The following is a 16651-nucleotide window of genomic DNA, read 5'->3' as shown; positions in this document are numbered from 1 at the left end:
CTGCACCATGGCAAAATGTGTTGAAGTGTAGTAAGTTCGCTTATTTCCCCAGAACAAACAAAAACCTCGGAGGTCGGACCCTCAAAAGCACTAGTTCCAGCCCTGATCCATGAGTTCATAATTTCTTGATAATTGAGTGAATGAAAACACTGGTCATGTCTACTCATGTTGTATGACACTGAGCTGAAGTACTGAAAACAGAAACCATGAATGGAGCCCAAAATGTAAGTCGCTCTTTCTGATGAAACAAACGTGTGGTTGAATTTATTCAGCTACTGTGACTGTTGTCTTTTTGTTGTCTTGGCCGTATTACATATCACGGTGGCGTGTGAACTAACGGGTTATAGAGCAAACAACTCAATTATCTCAACACAGGTTGTAATATGGCTTTTTTCCTGGCTTGACTTCCCCAGTGATTTTACCCACGCACCGCTACTGGTCAGAGATAACTTTTACAGTGCTTTGAGAGTCTGATGGCGGTCACTGACTGAAACGTTTCAGTGATTTTGCATGAGCATTGCATAGTGCTTTTCCTTAACTAGGCATACATAGCACTCTGAACAAAAAGTTAGTTGCAAAATCAGATGGGAATAATGTTGAATTAAGTGGCTGCTTGTGACTGGTTTGAGTCAGTCAGATTTTAGCAGTAAATGTCAGATCTATTACTGTCAGAACCGAGGGCTCTGTCTCATCATTTTCAGTTCCAGAGCTCTGGATGACTAAACAACACTCACCTCGCAAACAGCCCTGTGTGGATCAGCCACTACCCACCCACCCACCCAACACACACACACACACACACACACACACACACACACACACACACACACACACACACACACACACACACACACACACACACACACACACACACACACACACACACACACACACACACACACACACACACAAAAAAAAAACACACAAATACACACACACACACACACACACACACACACAAATACACACACACACACACACACACACACACTCACTCACTCACTCATGTGTGCACACAAACCGTGTCTGGATCAACTGCCTGCATGCTTCCTGTGTAAGCAGCCTGTTGACAGCTCTTTAAAACGGTCCACCTGTTCTTCTGGTTCTCCTACAAGTGTCTCAGTTTTAACGTTATTTCAATAACAGGACCTGAAATTAAGTTGAGATATAAAGGGTCTTTTTAAATAGCGATCAATAAATAATTCCGTAATATAATGGAAACAATTACTTAACATGCAGAGTGTGCAGGTTTTATTCCACCCAGCACCATTACTATTAATCAGATGTGTTAGTAAGTGCTGGGATGGAGCAAAAACCTGCAGACCCTGCAGCACCGTGGGCCCAGGACTGTCAACCTCGTACTGACAATCTTTAGGCTTGTGTGAGACTCCACAGAGCTAGATCCCCTTAATAAACTACATGTCCCATGATGCCATGCATGGAAGTGGTACCTGGAACAGAACACTGAGTGCTCGAAGAACATCAGGAACACAGACTGCCAGCACGGCCATGGCATCAATCAGTGTTCGCAGAATAAACAGGAAGAGACTAGTGGCTGAAGAAAAAAGGGATAAAGGCAAATGTGATACTATAGGATGAAAGGAACCTGAGCCATCCACCAATTTACATGAAATACATTCTCTAGACATAAAAAGCTGCATTTCTGCGTGAAGACTCACAAGCATTAATAGCGGGAAACATTCATATTAATGATCGTGCCCTCAAGGCGAGAAGTCAGGTGCATTCGAATGATGTCGTAATACATTAGCGTTGCAAGGCAGGAGGATAAGGGCAGGGACTGTGGAGTGCAGCAGCTCAGGGAGGCAAATAAAACAAACACATTAACAATAGAGTGGAGTAGAGAGAGGTGGTTTTATTAGCACAGGGTGCATTGTTATTAGACACAGAGGGGGGAGGGATCGCACCAGCCCAAATGATGTCATGCAGCTGCATGCCAGCAGGAGAGTTGTGTGCAGAGAGAGAGAAAGTGAGAGGAGGTGAAGGGGGGTGCGAGTGGGTGCTGATGAGAGAAATGTGTGGGCTATGAGTAGAGGAGAAAGGTACAGTACAGGATGCAGATAGAGAGAAGAAAAGGAAAGAGAGAAGGAAGGAAGGAAAAAGAGGGGGTGGAAGAGAGTGGTAGAGGTTATCAGTGGAGGAACCGAGCCACAGCATTGGAGGCATTAAAGAGATTGAGGGAGAGAAGAGGGAGGACGTTGCTTGTATAACACCTTTCCATTGTCTATCACTGCATTGGACTGTGTAGTCTTACCCCTGCAAAAGCCGAAGAGCAACCCCATATACCTTGAGTCAGTGTAAAACAATGACATAAACGTTCCTAGGAGAGGATGCAGTGGGGGATGGGAGGACGAGCAGAGGAGAGTAGACGACGATGTGTTTGCAAGGAAAGCCTCATCACCAGTATCCCTTCAGTGATGTCATTTCCAGCCAATCACGGGAGCTCCCTTTCCTCTCTCTGCAGATGCAGTACATGCATCAGTCTCATCGTCCGCATAGATCACTTAACTAGACACAACAAACAATAAGAGGACAATGTCACGAGGAAGGCAAGGCGTTACGTCACTAAAATGTAATCATTAATAACAGACGATGCAGCAACAGTCATGTTTGCACAAGGTGGGGTGGGGACGTGCATGGTTTTACAGTATATCTATAGGTGTTGTGAGGGGGAGGGGGGACGCGCATGGTTTTACAGTATATCTATAGGTGTTGTGAGGGGGAGGGGGGACGCGCATGGTTTTACAGTATATCTATAGGTGTTGTGAGGGGGAGGGGGGGCGCACATGGTTTTACAGTATATCTATAGGTGTTGTGAGGGGGAGGGGGGACGCGCATGGTTTTACAGTATATCTATAGGTGTTGTGAGGGGGAGGGGGGACGCACATGGTTTTACAGTATATCTATAGGTGTTGTGAGGGGGAGGGGGGACGCGCATGGTTTTACAGTATATCTATAGGTGTTGTGAGGGGGAGGGGGGACGCGCATGGTTTTACAGTATATCTATAGGTGTTGTGAGGGGGAGGGGGGACGCGCATGGTTTTACAGTATATCTATAGGTGTTGTGAGGGGGAGGGGGGACGCACATGGTTTTACAGTATATCTATAGGTGTTGTGAGGGGGAGGGGGGACGCGCATGGTTTTACAGTATATCTATAGGTGTTGTGAGGGGGAGGGGGGACGCCCATGGTTTTACAGTATATCTATAGGTGTTGTGAGGGGGAGGGGGGACGCGCATGGTTTTACAGTATATCTATAGGTGTTGTGAGGGGGAGGGGGGACGCACATGGTTTTACAGTATATCTATAGGTGTTGTGAGGGGGAGGGGGGACGCGCATGGTTTTACAGTATATCTATAGGTGTTGTGAGGGGGAGGGGGGACGCACATGGTTTTACAGTATATCTATAGGTGTTGTGAGGGGGAGGGGGGACGTGCATGGTTTTACAGTATATCTATAGGTGTTGTGAGGGGGAGGGGGGACGTGCATGGTTTTACAGTATATCTATAGGTGTTGTGAGGGGGAGGGGGGACGCGCATGGTTTTACAGTATATCTATAGGTGTTGTGAGGGGGAGGGGGGACGTGCATGGTTTTACAGTATATCTATAGGTGTTGTGAGGGGGAGGGGGGACGCGCATGGTTTTACAGTATATCTATAGGTGTTGTGAGGGGGAGGGGGGACGTGCATGGTTTTACAGTATATCTATAGGTGTTGTGAGGGGGAGGGGGGACGCGCATGGTTTTACAGTATATCTATAGGTGTTGTGAGGGGGAGGGGGGACGCACATGGTTTTACAGTATATCTATAGGTGTTGTGAGGGGGAGGGGGGACGCACATGGTTTTACAGTATATCTATAGGTGTTGTGAGGGGGAGGGGGGACGCACATGGTTTTACAGTATATCTATAGGTGTTGTGAGGGGGAGGGGGGACGTGCATGGTTTTACAGTATATCTATAGGTGTTGTGAGGGGGAGGGGGGACGCACATGGTTTTACAGTATATCTATAGGTGTTGTGAGGGGGAGGGGGGACGCGCATGGTTTTACAGTATATCTATAGGTGTTGTGAGGGGGAGGGGGGACGCGCATGGTTTTACAGTATATCTATAGGTGTTGTGAGGGGGAGGGGGGACGCGCATGGTTTTACAGTATATCTATAGGTGTTGTGAGGGGGAGGGGGGACGTGCATGGTTTTACAGTATATCTATAGGTGTTGTGAGGGGGAGGGGGGACGTGCATGGTTTTACAGTATATCTATAGGTGTTGTGAGGGGGAGGGGGGACGCGCATGGTTTTACAGTATATCTATAGGTGTTGTGCGGGGGAGGGGGGACGCACATGGTTTTACAGTATATCTATAGGTGTTGTGAGGGGGAGGGGGGACGCGCATGGTTTTACAGTATATCTATAGGTGTTGTGAGGGGGAGGGGGGACGCGCATGGTTTTACAGTATATCTATAGGTGTTGTGAGGGGGAGGGGGGACGCTCATGGTTTTACAGTATATCTATAGGTGTTGTGAGGGGGAGGGGGGACGCACATGGTTTTACAGTATATCTATAGGTGTTGTGAGGGGGAGGGGGGACGCGCATGGTTTTACAGTATATCTATAGGTGTTGTGAGGGGGAGGGGGGACGCACATGGTTTTACAGTATATCTATAGGTGTTGTGAGGGGGAGGGGGGACGCGCATGGTTTTACAGTATATCTATAGGTGTTGTGAGGGGGAGGGGGGACGCACATGGTTTTACAGTATATCTATAGGTGTTGTGAGGGGGAGGGGGGACGCACATGGTTTTACAGTATATCTATAGGTGTTGTGAGGGGGAGGGGGGACGCGCATGGTTTTACAGTATATCTATAGGTGTTGTGAGGGGGAGGGGGGACGCACATGGTTTTACAGTATATCTATAGGTGTTGTGAGGGGGAGGGGGGACGTGCATGGTTTTACAGTATATCTATAGGTGTTGTGAGGGGGAGGGGGGACGCGCATGGTTTTACAGTATATCTATAGGTGTTGTGAGGGTAGGGGGGACGCACATGGTTTTACAGTATATCTATAGGTGTTGTGAGGGGGAGGGGGGACGTGCATGGTTTTACAGTATATCTATAGGTGTTGTGAGGGGGAGGGGGGACGTGCATGGTTTTACAGTATATCTATAGGTGTTGTGAGGGGGAGGGGGGACGTGCATGGTTTTACAGTGTATCTATAGGTGTTGTGAGGGGGAGGGGGGACGCACATGGTTTTACAGTATATCTATAGGTGTTGTGAGGGGGAGGGGGGACGCGCATGGTTTTACAGTATATCTATAGGTGTTGTGAGGGGGAGGGGGGACGCGCATGGTTTTACAGTATATCTATAGGTGTTGTGAGGGGGAGGGGGGACGTGCATGGTTTTACAGTATATCTATAGGTGTTGTGAGGGGGAGGGGGGACGCGCATGGTTTTACAGTATATCTATAGGTGTTGTGAGGGGGAGGGGGGACGTGCATGGTTTTACAGTATATCTATAGGTGTTGTGAGGGGGAGGGGGGACGTGCATGGTTTTACAGTATATCTATAGGTGTTGTGAGGGGGAGGGGGGACGTGCATGGTTTTACAGTATATCTATAGGTGTTGTGAGGGGGAGGGGGGACGCACATGGTTTTACAGTATATCTATAGGTGTTGTGAGGGGGAGGGGGGACGCACATGGTTTTACAGTATATCTATAGGTGTTGTGAGGGGGAGGGGGGACGCACATGGTTTTACAGTATATCTATAGGTGTTGTGAGGGGGAGGGGGGACGCGCATGGTTTTACAGTATATCTATAGGTGTTGTGAGGGGGAGGGGGGACGCACATGGTTTTACAGTATATCTATAGGTGTTGTGAGGGGGAGGGGGGACGCGCATGGTTTTACAGTATATCTATAGGTGTTGTGAGGGGGAGGGGGGACGCACATGGTTTTACAGTATATCTATAGGTGTTGTGAGGGGGAGGGGGGACGTGCATGGTTTTACAGTATATCTATAGGTGTTGTGAGGGGGAGGGGGGACGTGCATGGTTTTACAGTATATCTATAGGTGTTGTGAGGGGGAGGGGGGACGCCCATGGTTTTACAGTATATCTATAGGTGTTGTGAGGGGGAGGGGGGACGCGCATGGTTTTACAGTATATCTATAGGTGTTGTGAGGGGGAGGGGGGACGTGCATGGTTTTACAGTATATCTATAGGTGTTGTGAGGGGGAGGGGGGACGCGCATGGTTTTACAGTATATCTATAGGTGTTGTGAGGGGGAGGGGGGACGTGCATGGTTTTACAGTATATCTATAGGTGTTGTGAGGGGGAGGGGGGACGTGCATGTTTTTACAGTATATCTATAGGTGTTGTGAGGGGGAGGGGGGACGTGCATGGTTTTACAGTATATCTATAGGTGTTGTGAGGGGGAGGGGGGACGTGCATGGTTTTACAGTATATCTATAGGTGTTGTGAGGGGGAGGGGGGACGCGCATGGTTTTACAGTATATCTATAGGTGTTGTGAGGGGGAGGGGGGACGCACATGGTTTTACAGTATATCTATAGGTGTTGTGCGGGGGAGGGGGGACGCACATGGTTTTACAGTATATCTATAGGTGTTGTGAGGGGGAGGGGGGACGCACATGGTTTTACAGTATATCTATAGGTGTTGTGCAGGGGAGGGGGGACGCACATGGTTTTACAGTATATCTATAGGTGTTGTGAGGGGGAGGGGGGACGCGCATGGTTTTACAGTATATCTATAGGTGTTGTGAGGGGGAGGGGGGACGTGCATGGTTTTACAGTATATCTATAGGTGTTGTGAGGGGGAGGGGGGACGTGCATGGTTTTACAGTATATCTATAGGTGTTGTGAGGGGGAGGGGGGACGTGCATGGTTTTACAGTATATCTATAGGTGTTGTGAGGGGGAGGGGGGACGCGCATGGTTTTACAGTATATCTATAGGTGTTGTGAGGGGGAGGGGGGACGCACATGGTTTTACAGTATATCTATAGGTGTTGTGCGGGGGAGGGGGGACGCACATGGTTTTACAGTATATCTATAGGTGTTGTGAGGGGGAGGGGGGACGCACATGGTTTTACAGTATATCTATAGGTGTTGTGCAGGGGAGGGGGGACGCACATGGTTTTACAGTATATCTATAGGTGTTGTGAGGGGGAGGGGGGACGCACATGGTTTTACAGTATATCTATAGGTGTTGTGCGGGGGAGGGGGGGCGCACATGGTTTTACAGTATATCTATAGGTGTTGTGAGGGGGAGGGGGGACGCACATGGTTTTAGAGTATATCTATAGGTGTTGTGAGGGGGAGGGGGGATACAGGTTTGCAGTGCTACAATCTGTTTGTAAGGGGTTGGCACATAGTGACAATGGTTTACGGTAAAGCTATTAATTGACCTTAGTATGGTGGGACATAGACTCTTGTGACAGACTTAATCATAAAAATGTTCAATTGTGTGTGTGTGCAGGTAGCGGCTTGCAGGTCTGCAGCAAAATCTCTAGGTGCTGTTTGGGGAGTTGGGGTGGGGGGCTTGCAGGTCTGCAGCAAAATCTCTAGGTGCTGTTTGGGGAGTTGGGGTGGGGGGCTTGCAGGTCTGCAGCAAAATTTCTAGGTGCTGTTTGGGGAGTTGGGGTGGGGGGCTTGCAGGTCTGCAGCAAAATCTCTAGGTGCTGTTTGGGGAGTTGGGGTGGGGGGCTTGTAGGGCTGCAGCAAATCTCTAGGTGCAGTTTGGGGAGCTGGGGTGGGGGGCTTGCAGACCTGCAGCAAATCTCTAGGTGCAGTTTGGGGAGTTGGGGTGGGGGGCTTGCAGACCTGCAGCAAATCTCTAGGTGCAGTTTGGGGAGTTGGGGTGGTGGGCTTGTAGGTCTGCATTGAGCCTGTGCAGTGGGATGAGCTCACTGCGTTAGTCCTGTGCTGTTGACCACTCACCCATACCAAACAGCACCATCCATTATTCCTTAGACTCGGTCGTCATTCCTCTCTCTTGCTCATTATACAGCCTCTGTAGTGATATTAGAATTCAGGGTTTCAATCAATCAATCAAATTACCATTTGAAAGACCTTAGGGCAGGAAGGAGTTGAAGAGAATGGAACACAATGAGACCAAGCAGAATGTATGCCAATGTTTATGTCATTGCCAGTAATTCCTAGCATTTATTTTATGTCCATCAGATACAGTAAGAATGACATCATGCTGTATTCCAAAGGGGCAACACACATCCTGAATCCACTTTACCCTCCTCACATCAAGCCCAGAGGATGACGCCATAAGGACAAGACTCAGTGTTGTAATGGGGGCATGAGTCATCCTGCTAAGTGAGACTGCTGGACCAAAGTTACCCTAACAATAAATCAGATGAAATCAGTTTCTTATTTAATCTTTTCTAATATGCCTGCACGCCCATATGATGTCATCTTGAAGAATGCATGTCGTCATTGGACACCACAGATCCTCTTCAATGAAAACGTTTTATTAAGGTTAGGTCTTTGTTATGATCAAACAGGAACCCCAAAGGGTGTATCACAGCTAATGATAAGCAGCAGGTAGCCTAGCGGCTAAGAGCATTGGGCCAGTAACCGAAAGGTCGCTGGTTTGAATCCTCAAGCCGACTAGGTGAAAAATCTGTCGATGAGCCTTGGAGCAAGACACTTAACCCTAATTGCTCCAGTAAGTCGCTCTGGATAAGAGCGTTTACTAAAACGTCAGATGTGATATTGCATGAAAAAGATAAGTCAGCCATGATTTGCACAGACAAAAGATCATGACATTTGACTTTATTCACTACCTCCCAAAGAGTTCACTTGCATGCAAATGTGATTTCTCAATTGTAGTTACAACATTCTTCCCCTACTTGTGTTCAACTTTGACACATTATTCTGCTTTTTACTGTAGACATGTAACGACTAGTAGGCGTTTTGACACTTTCCCACTGAGCTGTGAATTCCTCTCAAGAGATACTATTTGTTCCCTGTGTGTGTGGCGACATTTCTAGCCCACGGGCTGAGAGGAGGGGCGCGGAGGGTGTGTGAATGTTCTTTCAAATGCCATCGCGGAAGTGAGTCACCATCACTGGAAGAACACAGCGACACAGGAGGCGTCTGGCTGCTGCTATTGTTTGTGTTGCCGCGACAACACTTTCATCTCATCAGAGAGACGGTTTGTGTTTATGTGAATCTGTGTGGTAAGACCCACTCATCTTGAACAAATGGAGGGAAACGTTGGCCATTAAGACTGAGGTCTGTGATAAAATACTCCCCTGTATCTGTTGGGCTTTCTGTGCTGCTGCAAACACGACTCAGCAGGCATGACTCATGGATTTGCATTACACATATAGCAGGAATATACAATAAGCAGCCACAGCAGCAGCTATCAGAGCAGATGAAATCTGCATCTACCTTACAGATCTGTAAACATTGAATGGTTAGGGCTGAATGAAGGGTAAGTTATTTGGGACAAGAGGACAGCGATGCAAAGCATCGAAGGGAAAGTTCACCCATTTTTACGTGGCCTTATTTTCACTCTTTCTGTGCTTGTAGTTGACCCCCCCCCCCCCCCCCCCCCAAAAAAAAAACTGTTTTAGGGATATTTTGTTTTGAGAAGAGAAAATTGGTTGACACATTTTGCTGAGTCATCACTTGCCATGTACTACAATGCATTAAGAAAATGTGTGTAAAGCATGTTATAAAACAACTCATAATACATCAGAATCTCATTCTGCATGTCTCAGCACATCCGTGTTTGAATGATGTCGTTTAAAACAACTAAAATATGCAAATAAGGATTTATGGGACAGTGGAACATACAAAAAAAAAAATTGGAAATGTAGCACAGAAACAAAATCCACAATGACATTATGATGTAATAACATACGGTTTGGAGTGTTTCAGCATTTTATATAACATGCCTAGACACATTTTCAGAATGCATTGTAGTCTATGGCAAGTGATGACTCTGTAAAGAGAGAAAATATGGAGAGAAAAAAAAAACATTTGGGATATCACCTTGAAGCACAGAAAGAGTTCAAATAAGGCCACGTAAAAATGAGTGAATTTCCTCTAACAAATGTGTTTTAATCTGTAAACTCATATGCAGTCATTCTGTAGGCTAATGATGCCATACCCATTTGCAGCAAGGTAAAAGAAAGACTGAAAATACAGTCTTCACAGAATACCATTCTGCCGTATTTGTGAATGCCAGTTTGATTCTTAGGCCAGATGGTGAGAAGGCGTAGAATCCAGAATATTCCGGCTATCCACCCCCTCACCCCATAGTTTCATTCACACAAGGCAGTGTGCATCTCACGAAGCCACACATGACTAGGCTGAACACATTCATAACCAATTTATTTAGCTTTTAAAATTGAGACAAACACTACAGGACTTTAACAAACATGAGCACATTTGCACTAAAACAGAAAACAAAACTGTTACAAAAATATACACTTCAAGGATTATGTGACTGTTAAAGAGCATTGCCCAGATAGGAATGACTTACAGGTGTGTGTTCTTCCACTGAAGAAAAAGCTTCATAGAATGAACATACAATATGCAATAAAACAACTTAGGATAAAAATAATAGGATACAAGTACATTATTCCATCAGCCATTACCTCAACAACCCTCCCTTATAAACAAAATGAGTCTCGAGCTTCTGACAAAGAAATAGGAAACAAGTGGTTCACTTTTCCCAACCCGTATGCAAAAATATTGTCCTTAACTTGATAAGTTGCAGTTAGTAAGATCAAACAAAAAACCTACATAACACTTGCATTCACAGGGAAGAATATTCATTTAAGTCCGAGTTGAACTGCAACACTGCTTCAGTCCAATGAAGTTCAGCACTTGTGAAGAGGGGACCAGTAGGTATGCAGGTGGGGATAGAGGTCCCAGTAGCCAACACACCTAGGTGTATCTTAGTAATCTAAAGTGGCATCCTTACAGGGTCCTCCAGACATCATTGAGACTTCCTATTTCGTACCTGCACCACTTCTTTCCTCTCCTTCAGGAAGTTCCCGAAGGCTGTGCCCTCCTTGCTCTCCTCAGTCACTGAAAGGGGGGGATGATATGTTAAGTCAACAAGGGAACTTACACTGCTCCAAAAAATAAAGGGAACACTAAAATAACACATCCTAGATCTGAATGAATGAAATATTCTTATTAAATACTTTTTTCTTTACATAGTTGAATGTGCTGACAACAAAAATTATCAATGGAAATCAAATTTATCAACCCATGGAGGTCTGGTTTCGGAAAATCTCAAAATTAGTGGAAAACCACACTACAGGCTGATCCAACTTTGATGTAATGTCCTTAAAACAAGTCAAAATGAGGCTCAGTAGTGTGTGTGGCCTCCACGTGCCTGTATGACCTCCCTACAACGCCTGGGCATGCTTCTGATGAGGTGCCAGATGGTCTCCTGAGGGATCTCCTCCCAGACCTGGACTAAAGCATCCGCCAACTCCTGGACAGTCTGTGGTACAACGTGGCGTTGGTGGATGGAGCGAGACATGATGTCCCAGATGTGCTCAATTGGATTCAGGTCTGGGGTACGGGCGGGCCAGCCCATAGCATCAATGCCTTCCTCTTGCAGGAACTGCTGACACACGAGGTCTAGCATTGTCTTGCATTAGGAGGAACCCAGGGCCAACCGCACCAGCATATGGTCTCACAAGGAGTGTGAGGATCTCATCTAATGGCAGTCAGGCTACCTCTGGAGGTCACCCCACACCATGACTGACCCACCGCCAAACCGGTCATGCTGGAGGATGTTGCAGGCAGCAGAACGTTCTCCACGGCGTCTCCAGACTGTCACGTCTGTCACATGTGCTCATTGTGAACCTGCTTTCATCTGTGAAGAGCACAGGGCGCCAGTGGCGAATTTGCCAATCTTGGTGTTCTCTGCAAATGCCAAACGTCCTGCACGGTGTTGGGCTGTAAGCACAACCCCCTCCTGTGGACGTCGGGCCCTCATACCACCCTCATGGAGTCCGTTTCTGACCGTTTGAGCAGACACATGCACATTTGTGGCCTGCTGGAGGTCATTTTGCAGGGCTCTGGCAGTGCTCCTCCTGCTCCTCCTTGCACAAAGGCAGAGGTAGCGGTCCTGCTGCTAGGTTGTTGCCCTCCTACGGCCTCCTCCACGTCTCCTGATGTACTGGCCTGTCTCCTGGTAGCGCCTCCATGCTCTGGACACTACGCTGACAGACACAGCAAACCTTCTTGCCACAGCTCGCATTGATGTTCCATCCTGGATGAGCTGCACTACCTGAGCCACTTGTGTGGGTTGTAGACTCCGTCTCATGCTACCACTAGAGTGAAAGCACCGCCAGCATTCAAAAGTGACCAAAACACCAACCAGGAAGCATAGGAACTGAGAAGTGGTCAGTGGTTACCACCTGCAGAACCACTCCTTTATTGGGGGTGTCTTGCTAATTGCCTATAATTTCCACCTGTTGTCTATTCCATTTGCACAACAGCATGTGAAATTTATTGTCAATCAGTGTTGCTTCCTAAGTGGACAGTTTGATTTCACAGAAGTGTGATTGACTTGGAGTTACATTGTGTTGTTTAAGTGTTCCCTTTATTTTTTTGAGCAGTGCCAGTGTTTTGTGTTTGATCATATTTTTGTAACAAATCTTCACTTTCCACGCAAGAATCATTCACAAATCATGATTAGGCTTGTTTTTAGGAATGCAAGGATGTTATTAGTTAAATCAATGATAGGACCTTGAGGCCACTCAAAAAGTTTCTCCCCTTACCGCTGTGATCTATGTCATCCGTGTCGCTGTCCTCCCCCTCCTCTTCCTCATCCTCATCAGGGTTACCACGGTTGAAGATGAGATCACTTCGGCCCGCCACATCAGCTTCCTCTGGAGGATAGGAAGCAACATTTTATTATTTATTTCACAGAACACCGGTCGCATGTACCTTATCCAAGCATATTATACACAACATGGGATCTCTTACACTCACACAATCAAGCACGTAATGCATTGGGGGGACACTCTCTCGCTCACAGGCACACATACACACCTGTCCGTGAGGTCGTCTCCATGGCAACAGCTCCCATGTCCTTCCGTAAATGCTCCATCTGCTCCTGCTGCTTCCTGCTCTGAGCATCAGCCTGGAGGGCATACCAGGACCGTCAGAGAATGATAGATGCTACGTGTGTGCACGGGACATTTGGTATTTAAACACTCACCAGTTCTTTATGAAGTCTTTCATATTCAGGACGATAATCCCTGAATAACACAAAACAATGAATTGTCATACAAATATTACAGACAGTGGTGTGTTTGCAGAGCAGCCCCCTCACTCACGTCTCGTACTCCTTTGCGGCCTCTGCCACCTGAACAAAGAACTCGTCCAATCCGCTGCCTGTGACTGCAGACACACCCACAACCTGCACATGAAACACAGACGTGACCAAGCATAGGGAAAACTCGATAAACCCTCTCAAAAATGCATAGAAACACTTCCCCTTAGACTGATGTAAAAGTCCAACACAAAACGAATGGAATAGTGTCTCAAATACGCACACGCAGATCACACACAAATAATACTAGTTCTCAGAAGTGTGCACTGAAGTAGCATACAGTATTGAAAGACAGACACGTACCCGTAAGTTGGAGTAGAACTCGTCCAGCACAAGGCTCATGGAGCGCGTCAGGTTGCTGACGTAGGACGTCTCCTGGTTCAGAGCGTCCTGGAACACCTCAAAGTCCTGCATCCACTCCACCGCAAAGCTGTGGTCGATTATGTCTGTCTGAAACCAAACAACAGACACGTACCAAAATCTGTGGTTTGTTATCTCTGTATTATTACCCCCCCCCCAAAAAAAAAAAAAACATATTTCCTTTGAGCATGTCAACCCTTACAGACCTATAGTTTTTTTCCCCTCATTCAGTAACTCACCGTTACCAAGTTAGTGGTTTGATGAAAGTGTTCCAATCATCTCCTACCTTGTTCATGATGACAATGAAGGGCAGCTTTGTCTTGTACAGGATGCTGGGAGGTAGGGGGGACACAGTCACAAAGTGAACAAGCAAAAGCACCACACTAGTTCTTTAATTGCCTATATGTAAAATATTCAATTTGTTCAAACCAATTTGTGGTTTTATTTGACCATCAGAAAGTAGCTAGTGCTCCCTTCAGTGTCAGACCTGCAGGCGTAGAGCATGTTGGACATGAAGGTGACTGGATTGACACTGCGAGACGTGTCCATCACGTAGACCACCACACAGGGGAAAGAAGAGGCCTGGAAACACATTCACACCAAACAGATCACAATTATGTTGCAGCTAGTCATATCTTTAGGCCTAAATGTTATAACACATTACTACTACACACCAGAGTTTCAGTGATGATGGTTCCAGACGCTGACCAGGTGAACACTTCTATCTGTCCAGGAGTGTCAATCAACACATATCTGTAGACATAGGTCAAAGGTTAGGGCAGGTACAATGCTGTACTAACTATGCTTATTCTATGCTTACCAGGAGTACATCTACTAACTTTCAAAAATACTTACTGGTGATTGTACTGTTTCTTCTCAATGAATTTCATGACCTGAGAAGGCAAACGGGAGATTTTGATTCATAATATCCAAATTGTGCAAGCAATAATAGTGACATCTATTGGACAGTCGAGGTGTCAAATACACGTCCTGTTATAACAGAAAGAGAGCTGGGCCTACCTGATCAAACCTCGTAGCAAAGAGATTCAACGAGGTGACGATTCCTCCATTAGGACCTAGGCCATATTGCTTCATCACTTCTTTGTAATTCACTGTGTCGCGGATATCTACAAGGGGACAGACAATACGCAGCTTTCAGTTACTTATTAGCCATGGTTGGTAGCTAGCTAGCTAATACAATAATAGTGTCGTGGGATATCAACATATTTACAATTCTATCAATAGAATACCAAGGGGAAAAAAACATACCTTTCTGAACATTCAACACATTAATGATTGGCAAGAAGTATTACAGGATCAACATGATGCCAGACACATGCATGGTTAAGCATGGTGGTGTGAATGATTTCTTACCGATGTTGGCTGGGAAAGGAACTTCGTGCACCGCAGGGTCTAGGTTGATAACATATGGAGGAGACTTCTTGGTGTGAAGATGAGCATTGAGTCGCTGTGAAGAAACAACAACGTCAGCTCTAGCTAGGTAACATGAGCATAGGTAGCTAAGTTAGAACCCAGATGTCCGTGACTTAGCTAAAATATACAGTTTCCAAACTGCTTGACTAAATAGCAAAGAAGAAAAATACTAAATTCCAGAATACAATTGTGCTTAGTTTGGTTGAGCTAGCATAGCTATGTCTCATACACCGTACTGGTAACGTTATCTAGCTAACTTACCTAGCCACTGTAGTGCTAGCAGTTAGTTTAGCCAACATTAGCTCGTTTTAGCTTACCTGCACAAAAGTTGTTTTTCCAGACCCTGCCATGCCAAGCACTATGAGACAAACGGGTTTCTTCTGCGAAGCATTTCCCGAAGTAGTCTCTTGTGCTGAGTCGCGATTGTCGTCGCCTCCTCCATCGTCGCATTCACCCCTTTCTCCTTCTTGACAAGTGCTCCCAGACGCAGTAGCCATGCTGGTTGTTGGTAGAGACTGTTGCTGTGAAGTAGTCGAGTCTGTCGCAAAGGGCCAGCTTGTCTTTCTTATTTCCACCACTAAGTGATGCTCTTATCCGATCTTTTTGTTTCCGTTTTCTCCTTCAGCGTAAAAAAAGGAAAATGCTATTCAATGGCGTAAAATACTTTAAAGTACTGCTTAAGGAGTTTTTTGGGGTAACTTTTACTTCACTTCATTCCTAAAGAAAATAATGTTCTTCTTTCTCCATACATTTCCCCTGACACCCAAAAGTATTCGTTACATTTCGAATGCTTAGCAGGACATGAAAATGGTCTAATTCACACACTTATCAAGACAACATCCCTGGCGGACTCTCTAAACACATGCTTCGTTTGTAAATAAATGTGTTGGAGTGTGCCCCTGGCTAGCCATACAATTTTTTTTTAAACAAGAAAATGGTGCCATCTGGTTTGCTTAATATAAGGAATGTGAAATTATTTATTTTTACTTTTGATACTTAAGTATATTTTAGTAATTCCATTTACTTTTGATACTTAAGTATATTAAAAACCAAATACTTTTAGACTTTAAAAAAAAACATTTATACTTTTACTTTTCTCAAGTAGGATGTTACTGGGTGACTTTCACTTTAATAATTTCTATTAAGGTATCTTTACTTTTACTCAAGTACAACGACAATTGGGTAGTTTTTCCACCACTGTTACTATGGGACATCTGGGGATATAATTTGAACAGTGAAACAATGTTGCAAATGTCAGAGACAAACAACAAAGTTTATTCAAATCTCTGCAGTTGAAATGTTAGTCTAAAAGAAATGTGAGATAATGTCTAGATGCTTTTTATAGTGGAGATCAAGTTTATAAAGTTGTCACGCCCTGACCCCCCCCCCTCCTCCCCCTCCAGGTGTCACTTATTTTCCCCAGTGTATTTATCCCTGGGAATTGATGGAAATTGAAGTAAAAAATGTATCACTAGCCACTTTAAACAATGCCACTTAATATAATGTTTACA

At 45.7% G+C, this 16651-nt stretch overlaps 1 protein-coding gene across 1 annotated transcript; it reads right to left on the bottom strand.

Moving 5' to 3' along the window:
• Nucleotides 1-10357: 10357 nt before the first annotated feature.
• gpn1 (GPN-loop GTPase 1) lies at nucleotides 10358-15758 on the bottom strand. Its single transcript, XM_021574069.2, has 13 exons — nucleotides 15458-15758; nucleotides 15081-15174; nucleotides 14727-14833; nucleotides 14562-14599; nucleotides 14381-14459; nucleotides 14194-14288; nucleotides 13993-14038; nucleotides 13650-13796; nucleotides 13351-13433; nucleotides 13233-13272; nucleotides 13064-13154; nucleotides 12790-12900; nucleotides 10358-11077 (listed from the first exon to the last, which is right to left on the bottom strand). The coding sequence occupies exons 1-13, from the start codon at nucleotides 15635-15637 to the stop codon at nucleotides 10986-10988; spliced, it is 1203 nt and encodes a 400-aa protein (XP_021429744.1). The 5' UTR covers nucleotides 15638-15758; the 3' UTR covers nucleotides 10358-10985.
• Nucleotides 15759-16651: the final 893 nt, after the last annotated feature.

Source organism: Oncorhynchus mykiss, chromosome 19 (genome assembly GCF_013265735.2).
Source record: "Oncorhynchus mykiss isolate Arlee chromosome 19, USDA_OmykA_1.1, whole genome shotgun sequence".
NCBI lineage: Eukaryota > Metazoa > Chordata > Actinopteri > Salmoniformes > Salmonidae > Oncorhynchus > Oncorhynchus mykiss.
Note: the sequence above shows the minus strand (reverse complement) of the source record. Positions and strands in the feature narration are given on the sequence as shown.

What these genes read in the sequence shown, in the direction of transcription:
- gpn1 (XM_021574069.2), bottom strand. Translation starts at nt 15,637, where the DNA reads ATGGCTACTGCGTCTGGGAGCACTTGTCAAGAAGGAGAAAGGGGTGAA. An exon ending in AACATGCTCTACGCCTGCAG is followed by an intron (nt 14,039 to 14,193) that starts GTCTGACACTGA and finishes CCTACCTCCCAG; the next exon opens with CATCCTGTACAAGACAAAGC. An exon ending in AGTTCTACTCCAACTTACGG is followed by an intron (nt 13,434 to 13,649) that starts GTACGTGTCTGT and finishes TTTCATGTGCAG; the next exon opens with GTTGTGGGTGTGTCTGCAGT.